We start from the raw sequence: 26,549 nt of genomic DNA on the forward strand, positions 1-26,549 counted from the left end.
GTAGATCCATAAGGAACATGGGGTCGCCAGAGCCTCGGCTGTTAAAGAAACAGGAATCGCCACGGGTAGGTGAGGTTCACAATTGGGTTGGGGAAGCTATATATTGCGCTGGCAACCCATTGAACGGGTTGCGCTACACAATCCCCTGAACCAATTTGGTATTTTAATCGCCTCTTACGCAGGCATGCCTTCCGCGGGTATACTCTAAGCCCCCTAACCCGCTGGAGCCATGAGAAGCGTTAGTGACCTTGGGTGTCCCAAGGAAAGTTCCGTCGTCTCTTGTGTTGTTGGGTGAGCGGCCAGGCCGCAGCGTGCAACAAATCTGCACCATTCAGGAGGATACCCTTGTTGAGCTCAGAAAATCTGTGAAAGTTGGATGTACTGGTCGGATGCAGCAAACGAGTATAGTATATGTAATAGCATATGATCAACTTGGAGATAACCAAACGTTTATTTTCCTGTCCAACAGGGAACTGGTTCTAGACCCTGCTGCTAAAGAAGAATATGCGTAGTCACATCAATTCGTTCCCGGGTTACTCGGGGAAATCAGTTTTAGCAGTACTTTGCACTTTTCATACTGCACGTCCATACAAGAACTCCGGATAATGAATTAAACAGTTGTTGTTGAATTAAACAGTCATCTGCATTTGTTTGTTTTTGTAGCACGTCTAATTTCCTTCGTAACATCAATCAATTATCCCTTGTTATAATAGCCGTGTTTTTTAACACGCGTATATCCGTTTACGCTTAAGATTGCTAAGAGACAAGTTTCTTTGTCGCTTATGAAATAGTAGAATATAAAATCAGTACTTCCAAGTTTCAATAAGTAGTTTTTGTCGACTTTTTTAATCTGGTTTACCATTCCTAATTAAAAAACAAAATGTCATCAGGAGAAATGTAAGTGTTTTTGTGAAAATATTATAAAAAATTCTAAATAATTCATATTTATTAAATTTTTTTAGAAAAGAATCAAGGAAACGTAGGACGCTTCTTTTGTTGCAGTGCTATAGTGCCCGAAAGGACGAGTTTAAGCATAGCAGGAAAAAGAAGTATGCTTACGTGAACGTGTTTGAAGATATGTTTGCACGAGGCTTCTTGGTATGTTTATTTTACTAAATTTTGTATTCAAAAAGTTGATTATGTTTTATATTGATTTTGTAGGATACCACTGTAACAATAGAGGCATTGGAGGCGAAGATGCGCACGCTTTTGATCGCTTATAAAAGCGCCAAAGACAACAACAGGCAGACCGGTGCTACATATGGCCAAGCTCCATTTATGGGAGAAATGGATGAGATGTTTGGCCGTGAGCCAATAATCTCAAATTCTTACACCCTCAATTTAGGCTCAAGAATCCAAAGGCCATTATCTCTGAGAGGTGTTCGTTGGCTGCTGTTGGTAAATATTTCACTAATTGGTCACCTATTAGTTTATCTTAAATACAATATTTGTTTATATTTATTGATAGTCACGTTTACTTCTTGATACCCTGTTGTTCAGTCAAAACTCATCATCGAACACAGAGTCACTGTGAAATATGGCTTCCACGTCAAGGGATTTGTCGAATTGCAATCGCGATCCTTTAGGAGATGTACCATCATCCAGTGGAAACTTATTTTCCAGCCCAGAGTCATTGTGCTATGTAGCCTCCAACCGATTACCTTTGACTATTGGACAAGCAATCCCCGAAAAAGAAAGAGTGCAAAGGAGAATTATTATGAAAAAAAGTTGGAGTTGAAAAGAAAATTTTACGAAGATATAAAAAGTATGATTTCGGAGAAATTAAATGCTCATTAAGCCAAGGGGCTTTTGTGTACTCAGTGCATCTGTTGTATAAACTTGGGAGAGCGTGAGCCTTACGTGTTGTGAAGCACCTGAAAAATGCTGAAATACATTGAATCAAATTCATTTGCTTAAATGTATTAGTAAACAAATTGTACGTATGTTACACTTACACTTCAATACTTCTACAATCACCTTCAAGTGTTGTATGACTGTGATATTTATCACAAGTATTGAAGTGTAAGTGTGGCATACGTACAAGTTGTTTACTAATATATTTAAGCAAATAAATTTGATTCAATGTATTTCAGCATTTTTCAGGTGCTTCACAACACGTTAGGCTCACGTTCTTAAAATTAAAAAGTTAAAAAAAAGAAACAACAATGAATTAAAATGTGATAAGCAATGAATTTAAAAACTTAGTGGTAGTCTATTTATTTCGAAAGGCTAAGGGTAAATTAAGTATTAAAAAAATAATCGTTAGTATTTTAGGCAAGTAAGCGAATTTATAAACTGAATTATGTGATTAATGTGTGTAAATATATATGTAAATTTAAAATTATTGAATTGAGGAATTTAATTTTGTGGTACTTAGACAAATATATTTTGAATTTGATAATTTACTTTTGTTACAAAAAACAAGACTATATATAGACTACTGAGTGGAATACCTCGACTGCTAGTTCGAAAACGACTTGTTTCAGAATTTGTTTGGAAGATGCCATGCTTCTGAAATAGGGCGCTATCGAACTGGCAGCCAATGTATTCCACTCAGTAGTCGATATACTAATAAATAAATGTATATACATACATGAAGTCAGCAAATTTAAATGAATTATATGAATTAATTTGAATTTTTGTCAATCGTGTAACACAGTACCTTTTTTAAGACAGCATACAAAACAGTTAATTTAATAAAGTATACAAGTTTAATTTTGGCCCCTATTATGAGACAAATTCGATCTTCGACTGTGATCGAAAGAGTTGATCGAACGAATTTTCATTCGGTATTATGACACTCATTCGATCAAGACTAGTGTCACTGTTCGATAATTCGATAAATTCATCCGTTCGGAAAAGCACATTCCTATCATCTGTCAAATAAAATAAAAGCAAAATTATTTATTATGAAGAAAAAGGCTTAAGTACTGCAACTAGCCAGAAGTATAAAACGCTGAAATGAATTTCAGCGCGTAATTTAAGCTTTCTAAACATATTGTTACATGTGTTAAAAAGTTCATAATGACCATAGAAGCGTTCATGGCCTTGCTATCCAGTAAAGATGAATGGCTGCAACAATGCACAAGAGCCAAGTCTATTCCAACCTTTTTGAAATTGGCAACCATTCTCAGATTTTGCGCTAGGTATTGTCTCAACTGAGAATCGGGTACGAGAATGCACTCGGAATTTTTTCCACCTGATCCTTTCTGCAAGTTCCATTTGTTATAAACGGATTTAGTCCAATTTTTTAAACCAATCTTCCAAGCGGTTACTTTGAATTCACGACCTTGGACCTATATGTAGGGTTCTTAAATTATATTGACTCAATTATTTTTATTTAACTTTGTTATTATGTTACTTTGAACTTCCTAATTTTAATTGGTTTTACTACATTTACATTTTCAATAATTGATTTTTCAAAAATTTTCATTATTATTCAATTTTGCATTATGAAAATATAACATTTTCTTTTAAATAATTTTTGTGTGGATATTAAATTTAATAAAATTAAGCATCCTACAATATATACGATAAATACAAATAGTTTAAAATTACTATTAGGTAGCAAAAAAGTAGAAGATAAACACAAAAAACTTACGTTTCAAGCTATTTTCTTCTATTAGATACAGCGTCGACAACAAATTTCTATTCGCTTCAAAATTAGATACAAACGAAAATTTCGACAGAGATTAGATGTCATAATACCAATTTCAAATTCGATTTTCGATGTTCGATAGCCAGCGAAGATCAAAGATCGAAAAATGCTCATAATAGGGGCTTTTATTTCTGTTAAGTATTCAGCGTTGTATCAATGTTACCGTGGCCATTGGGAAACCATTCTATTTTGCGATAGGTCATTTTTGGGCCTTAATACCAAGATCCATCAGCTAAAAATGACTACATTAGGAATGGTATTTTCGAACGAAGTTAAAGGCAGTTGTGGATAGGGTAGATGTGTTTGTTCAATATTACAGCTTTTGTTTCTAGATGGCGACCGCATCGGAAATTCGCCAGGCCTGCTTTTGAATCCGTAATAGGGAATATCCTACCCTGACGTTAATATTTTCAGTCTCCCTCCATCACACTAATGTCTTCTTACCCTTTTCCTTTCTAAGTTTGCCTCTGTTTCTACTGTTGCCCTTACCATCTACGTCTACCTTTAATCTGGACCCCAGTTTAGGCCAATACCTCCGGAGCAGAATAAGATATTGAAATAAAAACCATCATTTGTTCATATCTTTCGTTTGAAACCCATAACGTTAAAACAAAACAAAAATCCTTGGTGGAACTTCTGGTTTATATATAGCTTTATATCTCCAGAGCAGAGCAAGGGTATATAAACCCTCGCTGTATGGTCTCCGGGGCCACATTTAGGTAGATATCGCCAGGCCGTGGTTACCCAAAAGTATGAAATATATTTAGCTACGTTCTCGCATACCTACCATATATACATACACAATTCGGTTCAGTAATTTCTGAAGGAGTTGTTCCAGTAAAACCATGACACTAGATTATTATATATAATAAATACATTTTAATTCTGATTTTCAATCATACATTAAGCGAGCAATTTATATTATTTATGGCATTCAAAAGTTTTTAGTGTAGCAAGGAAGTCTCATGTTGGGACTTTTGTTCTCTAAACTCCAGGCAGTGGAATCATTGTGTCCTTAGCGATTAGCTTATATTCGATTCCCGGATGAACTTTCCTTCGAGACTCCCTACAAGGGATATTTATTGCTTTCATCATATCTTTGTCGCTTCAACGTACTGGTAGAGGATACACGTATTGAATTATAACGATTGTTACGGTGATGCTGTAATAGAAAAAAAAACTTATTGAAATAACAATATGGTAATGAGTGATAGTTTTGACTTTAGGGCACTATTAACTTTGTCGTTTTCAACATCAATTAAAACAAGGAAGGACGGGACATACCTTTTATGAACAGAGCTGAACTAAGGAAGCGAATTTTTAGATAAAAATTAAATCAAAAAGTAGGTAATTCGTGTGAGAATACAAAGTTTCACGTTTCTTGTGGTCTGCATGACATAGCTATGAATCACTTATCTGAACAACATATGACGTATACGTCAGTATTTGATGAAATTTTAAACTTGTAGGTTTTAAAATGAGGCAGAAATTACGAAAAGCTCCTTATCTGAACCATCGGTTTGTATGGGACAGGACGGTGCTTGCGGCACTTGACTTGTCAAAAGCTTTTGACACAGTCAAACACAGCACGCTACTCCAAGACATACATATATATTAGGCTCACACATGTCCCCCTTTCTAAACAGATGAACTGCTAATTATAATAATAATAATAATACCCAACGGATTAAACCATCCAAAGCCCGCCCGACCGGCGCGAGGGGCGCATCCGCATGACGCACGGATTTGTTATTGCCGAGTTGTTGATAGGAGGAGGTTTGTTAAGCGTCGAGATCTAAAACTGCTCAGCTACAGAATAAAAATCATCAGCTGAGTACTATACATAACAGTTAGAAATTACATAGAAATTATACATATATATACTACATTGTTAAATAAGTGAACATTTTTAATTTATTTGATTTTTTTTTTTTTTTTTTTTGTTAAGAGTTAAGATAGGATAAGACAGTTTTCTTTATGGTAAAAAGTGAATCCGTTATATCAAATGAATTATCTGAATGGTTAGCAAGCGTCTGACCCCCTGGTGTCCAATCGCCGCCTAATCTCATTTCTACATATCAAGGTTCCCTTCCCACAAGGAGTTACAATCATTTCCTATGCCGGCGACTGCACGATTATGGCAATGGGACCTGGCCCTTCAATGGATGAATTAGTTTCTGAGGTAAATAGCTATCTCCTCGATCTTTCTAGTTTCGATCAGGATCTACATTTTGGTGAGCATGCAGCCGCAATTGTACCGAAAATCCAGAGCCGTAATAAAACGTCAAATCCCTTGCTGGTAGTACTTGGGGAAAATACAAAGAAACGCTCATTACCACATACAAAGCAATTGGCCAGCCGATTGCATGCTACGCGTCCCCTATATGGTCGCCAAGCCTAAAAACTACTCATTGGAAGAAGCAACAGGCCTGCCAAAATACTGCTCTCAGAACCGCAACGGGCTGTCTTCTTATGTCCCCAGAACACCTTCTACATAATGAGGCGAGAATACTCCCCATTAGAGACAGAAATGAAATGCTAACCAAGCAAACTCAGAAACCTGGGAATCCCAACAGACATCTGATTGATGAGCCTACACCGCCAAGGGGCTTAAGGAGGCATCTCCGTAAGCATGATGTGGAAATACGGCATTTGAGAACGCAGACGTATGAAGCTAAAAAACACAAGCAGGTCCTCAGTGAAATCCACAAACAGGCGTCGGACCCCTATGACAGGAATTGTCCATTGAATCATGTACTCAAAAAACAATACCCAAAACTAGCAGAGGAAATGCGCGTTACTCTAGCTTAGCTCCGATCTGGGTACTGTAACAGTTTAACTCTTACCTATCCAGAATCAACCCCGACATACAAAACATATGTCCTGCTTGTAACGTGTCCCCACATGACACCGACCATCTCTTCAAATGTTTTGTGGAACCAACGCCTCTATCACCCCTCTCATTATAGTCCACCCCTGTTGAAACAGAAAGTTTCCTTGGACATTGATGACAATTTGTGATCGGCCGCACCTATTGGATGGGGCGAAGCACAGCTATAACAACAACAGCAGGCGGACAACCCGGAAAGAGAGGCAGCAACTGGGCGGACAGTAGGGGTGAGATCTTGGCGATTAAATAGAATAAACGACGTTTTGCACAATAAACGGAGACGCCCCCACACGTATGGTAGGAAGCTGTCACAGTTCGCCGGATATTTCAATCGTGAGCGCAGAACTCGTAAACTGCGTCAACTGGCAGCCGATGGTAACATTGGCATCCGACCACCTGCCTATACTTATTTCGCTCGGGCGTTCTGTCGACTTCATCGTCACAGAAAAACGCACTTTCATTAACTTTAAAAAAGGAAAGTGGGACGAATAGAAATCCTTTACAGACAACCGCTTTGCTGCCCGCCAAGGGGAGCGTGCTTTCCGCAAGGTCATTAAATCCGTCTCGGCTCGTTTCATTCCCGCCGGTAGAATTCCCGAATTTCGGCCCCACTTCCTGGCGGAGGCCGCAAGTTTAGCGAGAGAACGTGACCTTATAAGACAGCTCGATCCCGGCGACCCCCAAATAAGGGATTGTTTGTGGATGAACACAAGCGGGGGAAATGGGAGGAGCACCTAAGCGGTTGTAACCTCTCTGCCGGTGTAGGTAAACTTTGGTTCACCTTAAGTCCCTATCGAATCCGTCTAGGCACAATGACAAAGTTTCCATCACCTTTGACGATAAAGTGCTGTCGGATGCGAAAAAATGCGCGAGCGCTTTCTGCCGCCAATATATAATGCATTCAGCGGTCGACAAAGATAGACGGAGGGCCAACAGACACGCACATAAACATAATTCCAGCGCGTCACCAATTACCATCACCGCCCAAAGAGGTTGAGGATGCCATCGGTGAGGCTAAACCATCCAAAGCAGTCGGCAAGGACGGCATAGCCATGCCGGTGCTTAAAAGTCTAGGGAAAGAGGGTTTCAAATATTTAGCACATGTCTTCAGCCTGTCTCTTTCCACCTTTGTCATGCCCGAAAAATGGTAAATGGCCAAGGTGGTCCCGCTACTAAATTCTGGGAAACCAGCTAACATAGGAGAGTCAAATCGCCCGATATCTCTCCTATCGTCAGTAGCCAAGACGCTTGAAGCCATTTTACTCCCCTACTTTAAAGCAAATTTGCAGCTAGCCTGTCATCAGCATGGCTTCATAAAACTCCATAGCACCATCACCGCGCTAAATGTCATCGGCACCCAGATAAATTGCGGTTTAAATCAAAACCCCCACCATAGAACAGTACTCGTTGCGCTAGACCTATCAAAAGCTTTTGATACGGTCAACCATGACACGTTACTACAAGACCTGGAAGGGTCTACTCTTCCCCTATGACTTAAAAGGTGGACCGTAAATTATCTGGGTGGTCGGCAGGCATCGGTGCAATTTAAAAATGAAACATCTAAACCAAGAAGAATTAAACAGGGGGTGCCTCAGGGTGGTGTCCTATCCCTACTTTTGTTTAATTTCTACATATCTAAGCTACCTTCGCCACCAGAAGAAGTTACTATCGTTTCCTACGCCGATGACTGCACAATAATGGCCACAGGCCCAGGGCCACAGATCGATGAGCTTTGCAACACAATAAACGGCTACCTCCCTGATCTCTCCAGTTTTTCGCTTCGCGAAACCTGGGCATCCCAACAGACATCTGATTGAGTAGCCAACACCGCCTAGGGACTTAAGGAGTAATCTCCGTAAGCACTTTGAGGAAATATGGCACCTGAGAACTCAGCCGTATGAAACAAAAAAACACAAGCAGGTCCTTGGTGAACTTCACAAACAGGCGTCGGACCTTTATGCCAGGAATTGCCCGGTGAATCCAGTATTCAAAGAACAGTACCCAAAACTTACGGAAGAGGAACGCATACTCCCCAGGGAAACGCGAGTCACTCCGGCTGAACTTTGTTCTGGATACTGTAACAGGCTAAACTGTCACCTATCCAGAATCCACCCCGACATACAAAATGTATGCCTCGCTTGCAATGTGTCCCCACTTGACACCAACCATCTCTTTAATTGTAATGCGGAACCAACGACTCTAACACCCCTTTCATTATGGTCCACCCCTGTTGAAACAGCAAGTTTCCTTGGACTTCCGTTAGAGGATATTGATGTCAATTTGTGATCGGTCACATCTATTGGATGGGGCGAAGCACTGCTACAACAACAACAACAGAGGCAGCAACTGCATCACCCATCAATCCCGAGCCGTTCCTGCCAGTTAGCTTACAGGAGCATTTATTAGTAGAAGGGAGGGAGAAGAGAGAAGAACACTGGAGCAATACGCCAGGTTTCAGAAAATCTAAGATACTGTTTGGAGGTTATATCACAAGTTGCTACAAAGCAATAATAGACCTGTCACAAGATGACCTTAGAATCCCAAGAGCTGTCCTTACAGGGCATTATAGACTAAACAGCCATATGCAGAACCTGGGCATACTATCGAATAACACATGCCGATTTTGTGATCGATCAGTAAACGGCCATATCCTCCAAGAATGGGACGCAATCTCAAGACGAAGGGGTAAGTCCATGGGCTCACCATGGCCAGAGCATTCCTACATTTAATCCCTCAAGCCAAGAACACTGCTAGGGTCCATCAAGGAAGTCGACTAGGATGAGGTGCTGTGAAGGAGATGTGCAAGTCACTGTGCAATCCTCAATAAATTATCTATCAATCTACGTTCCGGTAACAAGCACCATTGAGGTACTGGCCCGATCACCTCGGGAACTTTGATATGACTACAATAAACCTTCTAGGGTTTGAATATTAATAATGACCGCAATCCGAAAGTCTGCTAAAATTTACCATTCTCCATGGAATGCTCGATATATAACTTTCCACGTTGTGAATCAGTAATGAAAAAAGCAAAATTTACTAAAATTTTAACTGGCTGTGAAGAAGATATTAACGAAAAACCGAAAAAAGAACCACGGATACCTCCGAAACCGGGGGTCGGATCAATAGTATTTTTGCGCAGAACACCTTTTTGCGTTGGCGGCCTTCGGCCGCGCTTATAAAAAATAACCCTGGGCTACGCCATGCCAAGTCCGGGTGTGTGGTATAACCGTGCTACCGCCACGGTCATGCACAGTTTTTTTTGTGGGTATGAACACAACAACAAACAAATGGAAATTGCCAACTTCAACTGCAAATATCTCCGGACAGAGATAAAATTTTTCCTTTTCCGCCTTCGGATTATTGTTCTCGAGATTAATACGCTTCTTTTGACACCTCACTCGATATTTTTGGTAGCGTATTAGCAGTCGACCCCTCAACTAGACTATTACCGTAAAAATATATATTTTCCTCTTTCTTTATTAACTGAAAGGTTGTAAGGTAATATTTATATTTGTTTTGTTTTTGTTTATGTGGCAGCACAGCTTTGTAATGTCATCAATAAAATATATATATATATAAATGTGCATGTTGTTACAAAACCGCGATTGATTTAATAAAAACATTTATAATAAGTAAAAAGAATGCAAAAATGAAATGTGAAATATACAAAAATGTAATTTAAGTTTATGGTTGCCAATTTATATAGATATGTATGTGGATTAAGGTTTTGAAAGATATGTAAATTTTAATTTAAAGTGCTATAGAAATTTGCTAAAATTGCAAACTTTAACAACAAATAACTTTTAAATTATAAGTTTGCGCACTTTAAAATGTATATATTTGTGATCGGGACAACTCCCTCTTTCATTTGATACTAAGTTTTACCCCGAACTCGGGGGTGCTATTCTAAAATTTTCCCAAGAATTTTATTAACATCTCAGCAATTATATTTTTTCTGCGTTTTAATGTTTTCCGGAATAATTAATGAACTGTCATAAGTAAACAAAAAAAATATGTATACGTTTGATTTTGACGATGTGCGCATAGCAATATTCAAAATATTCCAGCTGTAGCTGAAGGAAGAACATAAATTTGCTCAAATTATAAGAAAACTGCGACAACTATCCCCCCGCCTTTTTAGTACCACAGATAAGGCGCTAAAAAGTATACTATGGGAAAGGGTCAAGACCAAAGGATCAATAACACCTTTAAATCGACTTTGATAGCACGAATTGGGGCTTCCGGTATTATTTCTACAAAACTCATATGGCTCTGCAAACTGATGTTGAACAACACCACCAGCGCAGGAAAAATTGGGCATCATCACTGAGCTTCGAAAGGTACAGAAAGGGCACAGCTACTAATAGACGTTATTGTACTTAATTAGCTTGTACATATCAATATACACATATGTAAAGTTCACTAGAGTAATAAGGGAATAATCTTAATTGTAAAAAAACATTGTATATATGAATTATTTATAATTAAATATTATCTGAACATAAAGGACGCGTTTCATTCATGGAAAAAGCGATTTGACAGCAGGTAACCGATAGGCCAGTTACCCGTGTTGTTGTTGTTGCATATGTTTTGGTTAGCGATAACGAAAACATAACTGATGAAGTAACTTAAGAACGTAAATAACATCGAACTAGAAGGAATGTCGAAAACACAATAGGTAAGAGCGAGACAGCGAGTCACACGTACACTATTTTGAGAGAGCGCATGTGTTACCTTTTTCAAGACAGCAATGTAAAAGTCATTAAGACGATAATTGGTGAACAAGTTATTGGTGACGATTAAGTAATAGATTAGGTAACGGGTACCTGTCTTGTAGGGGGGCCTTTTAGTTGTCATTCACAATGATATAGAAGGTGGCGCATTGCACACGTAAACATTATTTTAAAGGCAATTTTTACGTAATTTTCCTTTAGCTCATTTTTCTCTCTTTCTTTCATTCGCTGAAGAAGTCAAGTGTGACGTGGTGGCGCAGAACGAAGCATTTTTGAACTTGTGAATGCATAATCTTATGTTAGTGAATTGTGTGCCAAACTTACACCACTACTGAAGCCGTATTAGGAGGGAGTGTGGCAAAAGAAGATAAAATACAAAAAACAAATACAAGAAAAAAAATAGTGTCATATAGGTATATCGTTAGTATCGTTACGTCACACAAATTACACAAAGAAGATTGCGCATTCACGAGTTCAAAATTTCTTCGTTCTGCTCGACTACGTCACACTTGACTGCTTGAGCGAATGAAAGAAAGAAGGAAAAAACAAGAACTTAACGAAAATGACGTAAAAATTGCCCATAAAAAACAGCTGATCTTTTGTTTACATGCGCAATGCGCAATCATGTGTATGTGATTTGTGGTTCCGCATGAAAACAAAAGATCAGCTGTTTTTTATGGGCAAGTCATACGTAATTTTTCTTTAGCTCTTTTTTCTCGTTTTTTCATTCGCTCAAGCACTCAACTGTGGCGTAATTGCGTTGGACGAATCATTTTGAACTCGTGAATGCGCAATCTGGGAATTTGATTTGTGAATATATTGTCATATTTTAGATCTCCATTAATATACTCGATATTATTGACGAGTTTTACCAGTTGAAAGCAGTGTTGTAAAACTATCGATAGTCAGACCTATCGATAGTTTGAGATTGACTATCGAATAAACTATCGATAGTTTCGATAGTTTTCTTAAGTTGACTACGCGAAGTTCATGTATGAATATAGCAAAAATTATAAAGTTGATTTCTGAAATAATTTTGCCAATAAACACTTATTGTTAATTTTATTTATTTATTTATTTATTTGTTAGTCTACAAATTTTACAATTAATCAGACTAAATATGAATGAATGAATGAATATAAATGCGGCTTACAGTGTATGTATGTTTTTATTTTAAAAACTATTTTGAGAAGGGTAAATATACATTGGGGTTTTCAAAAAGGTTTTCAACGTACATACATACATATGTATCTACATTTCATTTACTCCGTATATGTACATTACATGCATACATATGTCTGTATGTATTTTTAAATAAACGCTCAACTTCTATTTAGGGAGTTCACAATATGTTGTAAAGTGTTGTATCGTTGTATAGTTTAAAAACGCTTTTATCAGTATTGTTGTTTGCTATAAAAAATTTGAATAGCGACGAAAGCCAGCTGTACGGCGATAATCAAGTATGTACAATAAACAACAATGCTGGTAAAAGCGGTTTTAAACTATACAATGATATAATAATTTATAATACCTTGTGAACACCCCAATTATTTTGATTTGTATTTCAAGAAAGCCAATGGTTTTTATTGAGAAAAACTATTTTATCCACATTTTTGGGCTTTAGTCTGTTTCGCCGTGCGGAACTTACAACTCCGCATTTGCTGAATGTGCGTTCTGATTCTGTCGAAGTTGCCGGAATACAGATATATTTCAAAGCAACCGTCTTCATAGGTATAAAATCATCTTTTGAAGTCTTAAGAAAATGTTATGTATAAATTTACTCAATATTTAGAAAATAAATACCTTCCAAAAATCTAAAATATTCGCACTCTGAATTAAATTGGGTCTTTCAAAGTATTGTCTTTTTGTGATTAAATTGTCTACTTTTCGGGATGTCACTTCTTCATTCCTCGCATCTTCTAAGAATTGAAATAGTGGATCACCTCCGGGTTGAGAAATATTTTCGATCGGCCGTTCGCTCACTGAAGGTGTTATACAGTTCATTTCTGATTCAAGAAGCATAGCAGCTGAGTTTGCGTTCAGGATTGAGATGAGCCTTTTTCTTGAAACGAGGATCCAGTAGTGTTGAAATTTTAGTTGCGGTTCTCTTCTCGTATGGAAAGAGACGTTATACAACCCCTTCTTTTAAACTTTTACACAAACGTAAAGCGGTAAAGTTATCTGGTTAGAGTAAAAATAGCGATTTTTAGTTTTTTAAACGGCAAAAAAATTAAAACATATATACCTATTTTAGTTTCCATTTCGCAAAGATTTCGGTAAAGCCCATTGACCAAAGGAATTATAAGCGATATTGTTAGCCCGTTTCCGGAACACCTAACCGTCAATGTATAAAAAAGCGAGAGTATTTTCTCGACTTGCTTTAGCGTAACATTTCTTCGTCGGTAAACGGTTCAGGTGCTTTTCTATTTGCCATTAAAACCGATGAAATGGCATCTATTGTTTCCAATATTCGTTTGATCATCATGTATGAGCTATTCCAGCGTGTTGCAACTTCTTGTATAAGTTTCAGAGGGGTCTCGGTATTTTGAGCCTTCTTAAACCGTTCAGTTGCATTTGAACTTTTTTTTAAAGAATGTGACAATCGTTTTACACTTTTGTAGCAGAGGAGCCAGATGTATGTTGTCCTTGTCTTGCAATAGACTATTTTGTACTACCAAGTTCAAAGTGTGGGCCAAACATGGAAGATTCTTCTTTTTCAAAATTTCGCACGCCTTAGTTATATTAGAAGCATTATCAGTAACAATGTATGTAACCTTATCCAAAATATCATAGTTAATAAAAATATTATGCAAAGATTTGGCAATGTTGTCAGCGTTGTGATTAGTGGCTTCAAGTAATGGCATAGTTGATAGTACTGCCGTTCGCATACTAAAGTCTGGATCAATAAATTGACACGTTACTGTTATGCAACTTTCCGTGGCGGCCGAAGTCCAGCAATCCGTTGTTATAGCGAGGTACTCAACAGCTGAGAGTAAATCACGCAGCTTTGACCGGCATTGCTCATACATATTTTGTATATGTACGTTTTTTAAAGTGGTTTTGCTCGATAACACATACCGTGGATCTAGTATTTTTGTATAGGATCTAAATCCTTCATCATTAACAATACTGAAAGGCTGCAAGTCAACTCCAATTAGTCTAGCCAAAGCCTTATCAATTTCTTTTTTTCGCGATGATGTAGGATCATATTCGGCACCTCTTTTGAAATGCGATTCTATTGAACGCATTGATGATAGGATGCTACTGGAGCCGCTTGAGCAACGATCATTTTCATTTTCCATGTTGGGTTGCATTCTCTTCAAATGGTCACGCAAATTGGACGTGTTGCCACTTGTCCTATATACTTTTTGGTATATAAGACATTTAGCCAACTTCTTGTCGGTAGACTTTTTAAAATATTTCCATACCTTTAAGATAAACGTTTTAACATCTTCATGCAAACGTTAGGAATTATAAATATTTACCAAAGATAGCCCCTTAATCCTCCCATTTCCGCTAGCTTCGTCAGTGGCTTCAACTTCGGCCATCCATTTTCCATTTATCCATTTTTTCGTGCTTTAAAAAAATTTAGGCATGGTAACAAAAGTCGAAAAACTATCGATGGTTTTCCCAAACTATCGATGGCGGCGATGGTGCCCGACTATCGATACTATCGATAGTGCCATCGATAGTTTTCCATCACTAGTTGAAAGCTAAAGTGTAAGTTTGCCCGGTTATATGTATATGGGCTTATAAAGGATTAAAGGTAATTCTATACGACTGACACAGACGCGTCTTCGCTACACAATTACGAATCCCATCTCTGGACAGATACAAATGAATTTTATTTTCCGCCTTTGTGTTGTCGAAGTTAATACACGTCTTTTGACAAAACTGACAAGCCAAAATTCATATATGTAATACTCCTATATTGCTAATAGAAAATGCTCGCAATGGGTTTTGAATTCGAAATCAAAACAAGACAACCTGCAAAAATTGGTAGGGTAGTAGTACAGTTTACGGTACCCACCCTAAAGTTGGTCCAAGATTTTCGAGTAAGGTATCAAAAGACGCGTATTAATCTCGAGAACAATAATCCGAAGGCGGAAAAGAAAAAGGTAATAGTCTAGTTGAGGGGTCGACTGCTAATACGCTACGAAAAATATCGTGAGAGGTGTCAAACGACGCGTCTTGACATCAGTATTAATAATCCGAAGGCGGAGAATAAAAATTTTGGTAATTGTGCAGTTTAGGGGCTCCACCCTAAAATTGGACCACGCATTCACGTCTAGATCCAGAATCCGAAAGCGGAAGTTAACTTTTTTCACCCGTTCAAAAGATATTAACCAAAACCGAAAAAAGACCTGCGGGTACTTCCGAAACCGGGGGTGCGATCCATAGTATTTTTGCGCAGAACACCTTTTTGCGTTGGCGGCCTTCGGCCGCGCTTATAAAAAATAACCCTGGGCTATGCCATGCCAAGTCCGGGTGTGTGGTATAACCGTGGCTACCGCAATTTTTTTTTGTGGGTAAAAACACAACAACCACATGAAAATTGCCAACTTCAACTGCAAATATCTCCGGACAGAGATACAATTTTTCTTTTCCGCCTTCGGATTACTGTTCTCGAGATTAATACGCGTCTTTTGATACCTCACTCGAAAATCTAGGCCTAACTTTAGGCTGGGCCCCTTAAACTGCACTACTACCAAAATTTTAACTCGTTCAAAAGATATTAACGAAAAACCGAAAAAAGACCCGTGGGTACTTCGGAAACCGTGGGCGGGATCCATAGTATTTTCGCGCAGAACACCTTTGTGCGTTGGCGGCCTTCGGCCGCGCTTATAAAAAATAACCCTGGGCTACGCCATGCCAAGTCCGGGTGTGTGGTATAACCGTGGCTACCGCCACGGTGATGCACAATTTTTTTTGTGGGGCCAAACACAACAACAACCACATGAAAATCGCCAACTTCAACTGCAAATAGGTAATAGTCTAGTTGACGGGTCGACTGCTAATACAATACGCTACCAAAAATATCGAGAGAGGTGTCAAAAGACGCGTATTAATCTCGAAAATTTTATCTCTGTTCGGAGATATTTGCAGTTGAAGTTGGCGATTTTCATGTGGTTGTTGTTGTGGTTGTACCCACAAAAAAAATTGTGCATCACCGTGGCGGTAGCCACGGCTATACCACACACCCAGACCTGGCATGGCGTAACGCAGGGTTATTTTTTATAATCGCGGCCGAAGGCCGCCAACTCAGAAAGGTGTTCTGCGCAAAAATACTATGGATCACACCCCCGGTTTCGGAGGTACCCCCGGGTCTTTTCCGGATTTTCGTGAAAATCTTTTGAACGAGTTAATATTTTTATTTTCCGCCTTCGAATTATTAATACTGATGTCAAGACGCGTCGTTTGTCACCTCTCTCAATATTTTTGGTAGCGTATTAGCTGTCGACCCCTCAACTAGACTATTACCAATTTTTCTTTTCCGCCTTCGGATTATTGTTCTCAAGATTAATACGCGTCTTTTGACACCTCTCTCGATATTCTTGGTAGCGTATTAGCAGTCGACCTCTCAACTAGACTATTACCACAGAAAGGTGTTATGCGCAAAAATACTATGGATCCCACCCCCGGTTCGTTTTTTCGTCAATATCTTTTGAACGGGTAAAAAAAGTTAACTTCCGCTTTCGGATTCTTGATCTAGACGTGAATACGCGTCTTTTGATACCCCACACTTTTGGCCAGGCATGCTTAACCGAAACGATATCATTTCGTTACGAAATGACTTCGTTTCGTTTACTAACGTTGATTATCGTAACGAAATGATATCGTTTCGTTGGTTAAGCATGCCTGCTTTTGGCCCAAATTTTGGTTGGTATCGAAAACTGCACTATTACCGTTATTTTTTATAAGCGCGGCCGAAGGCCGCCAACGCAGAAAGGTGTTCTGCGCAAAAATACTATGGATCGACACCAGCGGGTTAGGGGATCAGAATATACCCGCGGTAGGTATGCCTGTCGTAAGAGGCGACTAAAATACCAGATTCAAGGGGCTGTGTAGCGCAACCCTTCAGGTTGCCAGCGCAATATATAGCTTCTCCAAACCCAATTGTCAACCTTACCTATCCGCGGCGAATCCTGTTTCACTAACAGACGAGGCTCTGGCGACCCCAAGCTCCTCATGGAACTTTAGGCTAGGGAGGGAGGGAATGGCCTGAAGGTTTAATGTGGCCACATAAATCGTTCCCGAGATGGTCGGGCTAGCACCTTAATGGTGCTATGGTACCGGAGCGTACCGGATAACACTCCCCAAATCCTTCGGGTAGCAACCTTATCGGTACAACAACAACAACTATGGATCGCACCACCGGTTTCGGAGGTACCCGCGGGTCTTTTTTCGGTTTTTCGTTAAAATCTTTTGAACGAGTTAAAACTTTTATTTTTCCCCTTCGGATTATTAATACTGATGTAAAGACGCGTCGTTTGACACCTCTCTCGATATTTTTGGTAGCGTATTAGCAGTCGACCCCTCAACTAGACTATTACCAAATCGCCAACTTCAACTGCAAATATCTCCGGACAGAGATAAAATTTTTATTTTCCTGTTTCGAATTATTGTGATCGGGATTAGTACGCGTCTTTTGACACCTCTCAATATTTTTGGACGCGTATTAGCAGTGTCATGCTGTCGTATAGAATTACCATTTTATCTCTGTCCGGAGATATTTGCAGTTGAAGTTGGCGGTTTTCGTGTGGTTGTTGTAATGTTGGGAACATAAGAACATAAGTGTTTTGCGCGGTTTTGGTCTCCAAATCGGTGTCGGACCCACCCAGGGTAATATTTTATGGTAATTTTTTACTATAGCTCACAACTGCTAAAATCCGACCAAAAATATCGGGAGATGTGTCAAAAGACGCGTTTTGTTCCCTGAACCACGAATCTGAGAGCGGAAATTCAAAATTTTATTTCTTTTCGGAGATGTTTGCAAACAAAATTGAAAATTTTCATTTGGTTGTTGTTGTACCCAAAAGGTAATTGTTCACTTTAGCTCACAACTGCTAAAACACGACCAAAAATATCTGGAGAGGTGTCAAACGACGCCTCTTGACATCAGTATTAACAATCCCAAGGCGGAAAATAAAAGTTTTAACTCGTTCAAAAGATATTAACGAAAAACCGAAAAAAGACCCACAGGTACCTCCAAAACCGGGGGTTGGATCCATAGTATTGCGCTACTGCCACGGTGATGCACAATTTTTTTGGCGGGTACAAACACAACAACAACCACATGAAAATCGCCAACTTCAACTGCAAATATCTCCGGACAGAGATAAAATTTTTCTTTTCCGCCTTCGGATTGTTCTCGAGATTAATACGCGTCTTTTGACACCTCTCGATATTTTTGGTAGCGTATTAGCAGTCGACCTTCAACTAGACTTTTACCCAAAATTTTATTTCGTTTCGGAGTATTATCGAACTTTACCCCTAAGATCTTTGGGTGACTGACCGTCGGTAGTGTGACACCATCGACGCGTACGTCCAATATTTGCGGGTTCCGTCCACTTCGTAAACAGGGTGGCCGTGGATTTTGTCGGTGATAATGATAATAAAGTTCCGCGAGTGAAGAAATCGGAAAGATCGAGTAGATAGCTGTTTATTTTAGAAACTAATTTGTCAACTGAAGGGCCAGGTCCTGTAGCCATAATCGTGCAGTCGTCAGCATAGGATATGATTGAAAATTCTGGTGGGGAAGGGAGTTTTGATATGTAAACACTAAACTGAAGCGGGGATAGGACACCACCCTGTGGAACCCCCTGTTTAATTTTTGTGGGCTTAGAAATTCCGTTCCTAATTTGAACCGACGACTGCCGACCACTCGGATAGTTAGCGGCCCATATTTTTAGACAAGCGGGAAGGTGTGAGCCTTCTATGTCTTGGAGTAGCGTGTCGTGGTTGACTGTGCATTTTACGGAAGCCATGTTGGTGCGTGGCTATGCGAAGATTTGCCGTGAAATGAGGGAGCAGGTCATTGAGCGTGGTGCTGTGCATTTTACGGAAGCCATGTTGGTGCGTAGCTAGACGAAGATTTAGCGTGAAATGAGGGAGCAGAACGGTTTCCAATGTCTTAGCTACTGGCGAATGGAGTGATATCGGTCAAGATTTGCCGTGAAATGAGGGAGCAGGGCATTGAGCGTGGTGCTGTGCATTTTACGGAAGCCATGTTGGTGCGTGGCTAGACGAAGATTTAGCGTGAAATGAGGGAGCAGAACGGTTTCCAATGTCTTAGCTACTGGCGAATGGAGTGATATCGGTCAATAAGACTCGCCTTCGTTAGCTGGTTTGCAGGGCTTTAGTAGCGGAATTATCTTTGCCATTTTCCATTTTTCCGGAATAACGAAGGATTCCAGTGACAGGTTGAAAACATTTCATTTCAAACATGTGTGAGGTATTTTATTCCCTCATCGCCAAGGTGTTTAAGCATTGTCATGGCTAGGGATTCAAGGGTTTGTGTAGCGCAATATATAGCTTCTCCAACCCAATTGTCAACCTCACCTTCGAGCGGCGAATCCCCTTTCACTAACAGACGAGGCTCTGGCGACCCCAAGCTCCTCATGGAACTTGGGGGTGGGGAGGGAGGGATGGCCTGAAGGTTCAATGTGGCCATATAAATCGTTCCCGAGATGGTCGGGCCAGCACCTTAATGGTGCTGTGTTACCGGAGCGTATCGGATCTGTATCCGACAAAGGACCATCACATCGATAACACTCCCCAAACCTTTCGGGGAGTAACCTAATCGCTACAACAACAACAACAACATTGTCATGGCTATTCCGTCGGGGCTTATCGACTTAGAGGGCTTGGCCTTGCGGATGACTGCTACAACCTCTGTGGGGGTGATGGTAAAGGGTGGGGCGTCGTGTTTATGTTTATAAGGTCGTTTGTTAGCACGACGTCTGGCTTTGTCTACAGAAGAATGCATTATAAATTGTCGGCAAAAACCGCTCGCCCATTTCTTCGTAACAGATAAAGTTTTGTCACCGAAGGCTATAGATACTTTATCGTTGTGTTTAGTTGGATTAGACAAGGATTTGACGGTTTACCACAATTTACCAACACCAGCAGAAAGGTTGCAGTTCTTTAGATGCTCCTCCCATGTTGTCTAAGCTTTGGTTATTCCGACGGTCGAATAGTTTTTGTTATTTAAGTGGGCTGTATATTATTTTATTTAGAGAGAGGTCGCTATGCGCCTGTTACACCTTTTATGTATTCATTGGGGGCGAGCACTGGGGGCTCCAAGGTATTGGCTGCGGGTTGAGCCACCTTGCTTTGCTTTGAAAAGCCCCGCTTTATGATAAAAAATTTAAACTATGTCTTTCGAATATTTCACTAACCAGTTTAGAATTACAAGCACACTCAATGGCTAATAAAACAAATGGACGAAAAATGTTCATAGTTTAAGTCAATTAAACATACTCACCCGCCTAGACGGCTTAGTCGTCTAGTGAAATTTCCAAACGAGCCAGTGATACGGCTCGAATGACCATGTCTAAGCTTTGGTGATTCCGACGGGCGAATAGTTTTTGTTATTTAAGTGGGCTGTATATTATTGTATTTAGAGAAAGATCGCTATGCGCCTGCTACACCTTTTATGTATTCATTGGGGGCGAGCACTGGGGGCTCCAAGGTATTGGCTGCGGGTTGAGCCACCTTGTTTTGCTTTGAAAAACCCCACTTTGTGATAAAAAATTTAAACTATGTCTTTAGAATATTTCACTAACCAGTTGAGAATTACAAGCACACTCAATGGCTAATGAAACAAACGAACGAAAAATGTTCACAGTTTAAGTCACTTAAACACATGTGGTACGTTTATGTTCAATTACCAGCCGCATGATATCCAAGTTAAGACTCCTAAAAAGGGGGTCTCTGGGGTTGAGGTGTCTCGCAAGGTTGTTGTTGTTGTTGATGTAGCAATGCTTCGCCCCACCTAATAGCCGCGACCGGTCACAAATTGTCATCAATATCCTCTAACGGGAGTCCAAGGAAACTTGCCGTTTCAACAGGGGTGGACCATAAGGAAATGGGTGTTAGAGGCGTTGGTTCCACATTACAATTAAAGAGATGGTTGGTGTCATGTGGGGACACATTGTAAGCGGGGCATACATTTGGTATGTCGGGGTTGATTCTGGATAGGTAAGAGTTTAACCTGTTACAGTATCCAGAACGAAGTTGAACAAGAGTGACACGCGTTTCCCTGGGGAGTATGCGTTCCTCTTCCGCGAGTTTTGGATAATTTTCTTTAAGTACTGGATTCACCGTGCAATTCCCGGTATAAAGGTCCGACGCCTGTTTATGGAGTTTACCAAGGACCTGCTTGTGTTTTTTCGCTTCATACGGCTGGGTTCTCAGGTGCCGTATTTCCTCAAAATGCTTACGGAGATGACTCCTTAAGCCCCTAGGCGGTGCTGGTTCATCAATCAGATGTCTGTTGGGATGCTCAGGTATCTGGGTATTCAACAGGAACTGTTTGGTCAGCATCTCAATTCTCTCCCTGATGAGGAGTATTCTCGCCTCATTATGCAGATGGTGTCCTCGGGACATAAGAAGACAGCCCGTGGCAATTCTGAGAGAGATATTTTGGCAGGCCTGTAGTTTCTTCCAGTGGGTAATTTTTAGGCTTGGCGACCATATGGGTGACGCGTAGCACGTAATCGGCTGGCTAATTGCTTTGTATGTAGTCATGAGCGTTTCTTTATCTTTTCCCCAGGTACTGCCAGCGAGGGATTTGAGGATTTTGTTACGGCTCTGAATTCTCGGAACGATTGCGGCTGCGTGCTCACCAAAATGTAGATCCTGATCGAACGTCACACCCAAAATTTTGGGTGTAGGACAGTCGGTAGCGTAGTGCCATCGACGTGGATGTTCAAAATGGTCGACATTTGGGACGTCCATGTTGTAAATAAGGTCGCGGAAGATTTAGTCGGTGATAATGCCAGGTTTCGCGAGGCGAAAAAACTGGAGATCAGGGAGGTAGCCGTTTATTTTATTGCATAGCGCATCGATCTTTGGGCCTGGGCCTGTGGCCATTATTGTGCAGTCATCGGCGTAGGAAACGATTGTGACTCCTTCCGGTGGTGAATGTAGCTTAGATATGTAGAAATTAAACAAAAGTGGGGATAGGGCACCACCCTGTGGCACCCCTTGTTTAAATCTCCTTGGTTTTGATGTTTCGTTTCTAAATTGCACCGATGCCTGCCGACCACCCAGATAATTTGCGGTCCTTTTAAGACATGGGGGAAGGGTAGACCCTTCCAGGTCTTGCAGTAACGAGCCATGGTTGATCGCATCAAAAGCTTTTGATAGCTCTAGCGCTACGAGTACTGTTCTAAGGTGGGGGTATTGATTTAAACCGCAATTTATCTGGGTGCTAATGGCATTTAGCGCGGTGATAGTGCTATAGAGTTTTCTGAAGCCATGCTGATGTGAGGATAGCTGCAAATTTTCTTGGAAATAAGGGAGCAAAATGGCTTCAAGGTCACGTTCTGTTGCTAAATTTGCGGCTTCGGCCGGGGAAATGCGGTATTATTTCAGGTATTCTACCGACCGGGATGAAGGATGCAGAAACTGAATCGATGACCTTGCGGAACGCACGTTCGCCCTGCCGGATTTCAGTCTGCAAGAGCTGAAGACTGCAAGAGCAGCAAAATATTGATATTTAAAGGTTGTGTAGTCTTCCCAATTGGCTTTTTTAAAATTAATGAAAGCCCGCTTTTCACAGGGGATAAAATTGGCAGGTCGCTCAATTGAAAGGAGTATGGGCAGGTGGTCAGAAGCTAAAGAAAGGATCGGTTGGCATTCAACGCAATTTACGTGCCCTGCACGGACGATTGAGATGTCAAGCAAGCTGTGGCAATTACGGTTTCGCCAGAGAGTAGCATACTGATATCAGGGTGATAGCCACTTGGACAGCAGGTGGCTGGGGGAATATAGATGGTAATTATTTCTAGGTCAACATCGCCTAACCGGATAGTTATGCCTTGAATTTCTAAGGTATTATGCCTGCGGCTGATGTTCGGTTGAAATATACTATATTGCACGGTGTGATGAGTGATAAAGGCAAGGCCACCACCATTACCCCTTGTGCGATCTTGCCTATGAATGTTGTAGCCATCGCAAAATCGGAGGTGCGATCTGGCTGTTAGCTTTGTTTCTTGAATTGCGGCTATACGGATATTATTTTTATTCATGTAGTCAACTATCTCCGCTATATTGCCAGTCAGACCGTTACAATTAAGTTGCAGAATTCTGAAGTGCATGGGGGGGAGGTGGGAAGTCACTCTCGGAGTCAGAGATGGATGAAGGCGCCTTGAAGGATATAGGCTTTGTCGAGGATGCTGTCCCATTGCTGCTGGTGTACCTGGTGTCAATGAGTTGGTACTAGTGTTTTGGCAGCAAGGTGCAACGAATGTACCGTTCGGATGTGTGCCGTTTCTAAGCCCAGAGCATCTATGAAGGTGGCACAGGCTAAGGCATGAACTGCATTGGACCGATGCCGCGATCGTAACTACTCTGACCTGGCATACGACACACACGGTGTGGGGGACCAGGAGTTCATGACTCCTTACGCGAGTACGAGTGTCGGAAAGGAAGGGGACCGGCGGGGGTAGAAGCTGGGCTCGGCATTGCTTCTATCCATGCTACGTAGATTGTCGTGATGGGTTTTAGCGGCCGCGTTAGGTGGAAGCGCCATTTGGCACGAGCAATAGCGGACGGTTGATGTGAACTGCTGAGTAGCTAAGCTGCTAGAAGGTGGCGGAGGTACGTTTGAGACGTCCTTGGACGTGAACAGCACGGAGCCACAAATGTCTTACAGAAATTTCGGGGGCGACGGTCGTTGGGTTCTAACCCAGAACAGCCCGATCGTTGCAACCATCTTTTACACGTGACACACTGGCAAGAGTATGACCGTCTGAGATAACTCCTTTTCCGACATATGCAGCAGAACCACAGCCTGGGACCGGGGTTAGGTTCAAGACCTTCCCGGAGCAGGTGGGTATGGAGCAGTCCAGCTGCAATGAGCTGCTCCGAGGATGACAATTTGTGGGAGGGACGCAACAAATTAAATGGGGTTACACTGAAATTACAGCCCATGGTCGGGAAAAAAATACGAGTCGCTCCGGAACGAAGAACCGGCTGCCATGGGAAGCGCCCGCTTGATCGCAATCGCACCTCACGTGCTTTTGGCGATTACCGGCGGCGAATGAAAACCGCAACATCTCTGCGCTTGATCTCATATTTATGAAAGTCTCACTCAAGAAAGTAGACGAATACTGCAAGAGGCCATAAAATTAAGGAGAGGGTAAACTGTTAGCGGCGCGAACTATCAGAGGAAATGTTTATGTAAGGAGGGATGAAAACGCTGCTGTGTAGCTGAACTAATACTTGCCAAACCAGTTTCGGCACCAGGTGTAGTTAATAAATAAATAGAAAGATAATTAGAAGTAGGGTAAACGGCCGCATGCCTAAAAGCTTTTGTATTAGTCGCGACGGTAGTAACAGCTTGGCGGCATGCACACCAAATCTAAAGCTTTCCTTTTGTCTTCGTCTCGTTTGGACTACGACGTTTATGTTATCGTGGAATCGTGGCTCAATGGAGACTTCTTTGATGAAGAATATTTTGAGTCTAAGTTATTCCTAATTTTCCGGAAGGATCGAGACTTCGTGAAAACCGGTCAAAAAAGGGAGCAGAGTGTTAATTGCAGTTAACAGAAACCTACATTCATCAAGGTTTCATCTTCTACATCATGATACATTACTAGATCAGCTGTGCGTCTGTATTTCCACTTCATCTAGCTCAATTTTCATCTAGCCATAGAAAAACTGGTACATAAAGAGATCGATGAGATGCTAAAGCTAGGGGTAATTGAAGAAGCACCAAATAGTCCTTGGGCAAGTCCTATAGTGTTAGTACGAAAGCCAACGAAAGTTAGATTGTGTCTCGATGCTAGAAAAGTAAACAGCGTAACAGTAAAAGATGCATACCCTTTACCGCATATCGACAGAATATTAAGTCGATTGCCGAAAGCTGAGTTCATATCTTCACTGGATTTGAGACTAGCTTTCTGGCAAATACCCTTGTCGGAAAAATCTCGTGATTTGACATGCTTTACTGTTCCGAATAGACCATTATACAGATACCGCGTGATGCCCTTTGCCCTGTGTAATGCACCACAAGCCCTTTGTCGTCTAATGGATCACGTGATACCAGCAAACCTGAAAGATTAAGTTTTTGTTTATTTGGATGACCTCCTTATTATTTCAAATAGCTTTGAAAAACATATATATGTATTATTTGAAGTTGCATATCAACTTCGAAGGGCTGGCCTCACTATAAATGTACAGAAAAGTAAATTTTGTATTCGCGAAGTAAAATACCTAGGTTTTATTGTGGGAAATGATACTCTTTGTACTGACCCAGAAAAGGTTTCATCCATGATAAATTTCCCAGCGCCAAAGACGGTAAGAAGATTCCTTGGTATGGTAGGATGGTATCGGCACAATTTTGCATCGCTAACTACGCCACTAACAAACCTTCTTAAAAAAGGCCGTGGATTCCACTAGAATGAAGAAGCGCAGCAGCTTTTGAAAAACTAAAGAAAAGCTTGTAAGTGCACCAGTTTTAGCCAATCCGATTACCAAAAGCCCTTTTTAATTCAATGTGATGCCAGTAATCAAGGTATAGTTGCTGTACTGGCCCAAGTGAATGACCAAGGGGAAGAAATGCCTATTTCGTATTTTTCAAAAAAACTAAATAAAGCCCAGTCGAATTATAGTGTAACAGAGCTTGAGTGCTTAGCTGCAATATTGACAATTAAGAAATTTCGTCCTTACGTTGAGGGTCAAGAATTCACCGTGATCACTGATCACGCAAGTCTTAAATGGCTCATGCAACAGACCGACCTTAGCGGCAGATTGGCGAGGTGGTCGTTAAAATTACAGGGTCACAAATTTCAAATTGTACACAGACGCGGAACCCAAAACGTTGTTCCGGACTGCTTATCGAGGCAGAACTTTGAAGAAATCTCTGAAGTCAGTTTTTATCCCATTATTGATATGGAGTCAGCTGAGTTCGAGTCCGAGGATTATCAGAAACTAAGAGCTTACGTACAAGAAAACCAATCTCGCCTACCTGATGTGCAAATTAGGGAAGGAAAAATATACAAAAGAACTGAACACCCAGATGGAAATGAAGAAC

At 40.7% G+C, this 26,549-nt stretch overlaps 2 protein-coding genes across 4 annotated transcripts in view; one reads left to right on the plus strand and one right to left on the minus strand.

Annotated features, from left to right (window-relative positions):
* Window positions 1–4,650: 4,650 nt before the first annotated feature.
* On the minus strand, window positions 4,651–14,901 carry LOC137242415 (E3 SUMO-protein ligase ZBED1-like). 3 transcript variants are annotated; one of them, XM_067769712.1, is made up of 4 exons: window positions 14,770–14,901; window positions 13,530–14,712; window positions 13,088–13,465; window positions 4,651–4,820 (listed from the first exon to the last, which is right to left on the minus strand). In XM_067769712.1, exons 1-2 carry the CDS (start codon window positions 14,830–14,832, stop codon window positions 13,849–13,851), a joined length of 927 nt encoding a protein of 308 aa, XP_067625813.1. In that variant the 5' UTR covers window positions 14,833–14,901; the 3' UTR covers window positions 4,651–4,820; window positions 13,088–13,465; window positions 13,530–13,848. The 3 variants fall into 3 exon arrangements, with proteins under 3 accessions (XP_067625813.1, XP_067625811.1, XP_067625810.1); XM_067769710.1 differs by lacking the exon at window positions 4,651–4,820 and adding an exon at window positions 12,397–13,037; XM_067769709.1 differs by lacking the exon at window positions 4,651–4,820 and having other exon boundaries at window positions 12,397–13,465.
* An 84-nt stretch (window positions 14,902–14,985) lies between these two features.
* The window catches only part of dia (diaphanous related formin 1), a 506,452-nt gene continuing 494,888 nt past the window's right edge, over window positions 14,986–26,549 (plus strand). The window contains exon 1 of the mRNA XM_067766335.1: window positions 14,986–15,050. The gene's annotated coding sequence lies outside the window, so the exon portion shown is untranslated. The remainder of the gene's footprint in view (window positions 15,051–26,549) is intronic.

This window comes from Eurosta solidaginis, chromosome 2 (assembly GCF_040869045.1).
Source record: "Eurosta solidaginis isolate ZX-2024a chromosome 2, ASM4086904v1, whole genome shotgun sequence".
NCBI lineage: Eukaryota > Metazoa > Arthropoda > Insecta > Diptera > Tephritidae > Eurosta > Eurosta solidaginis.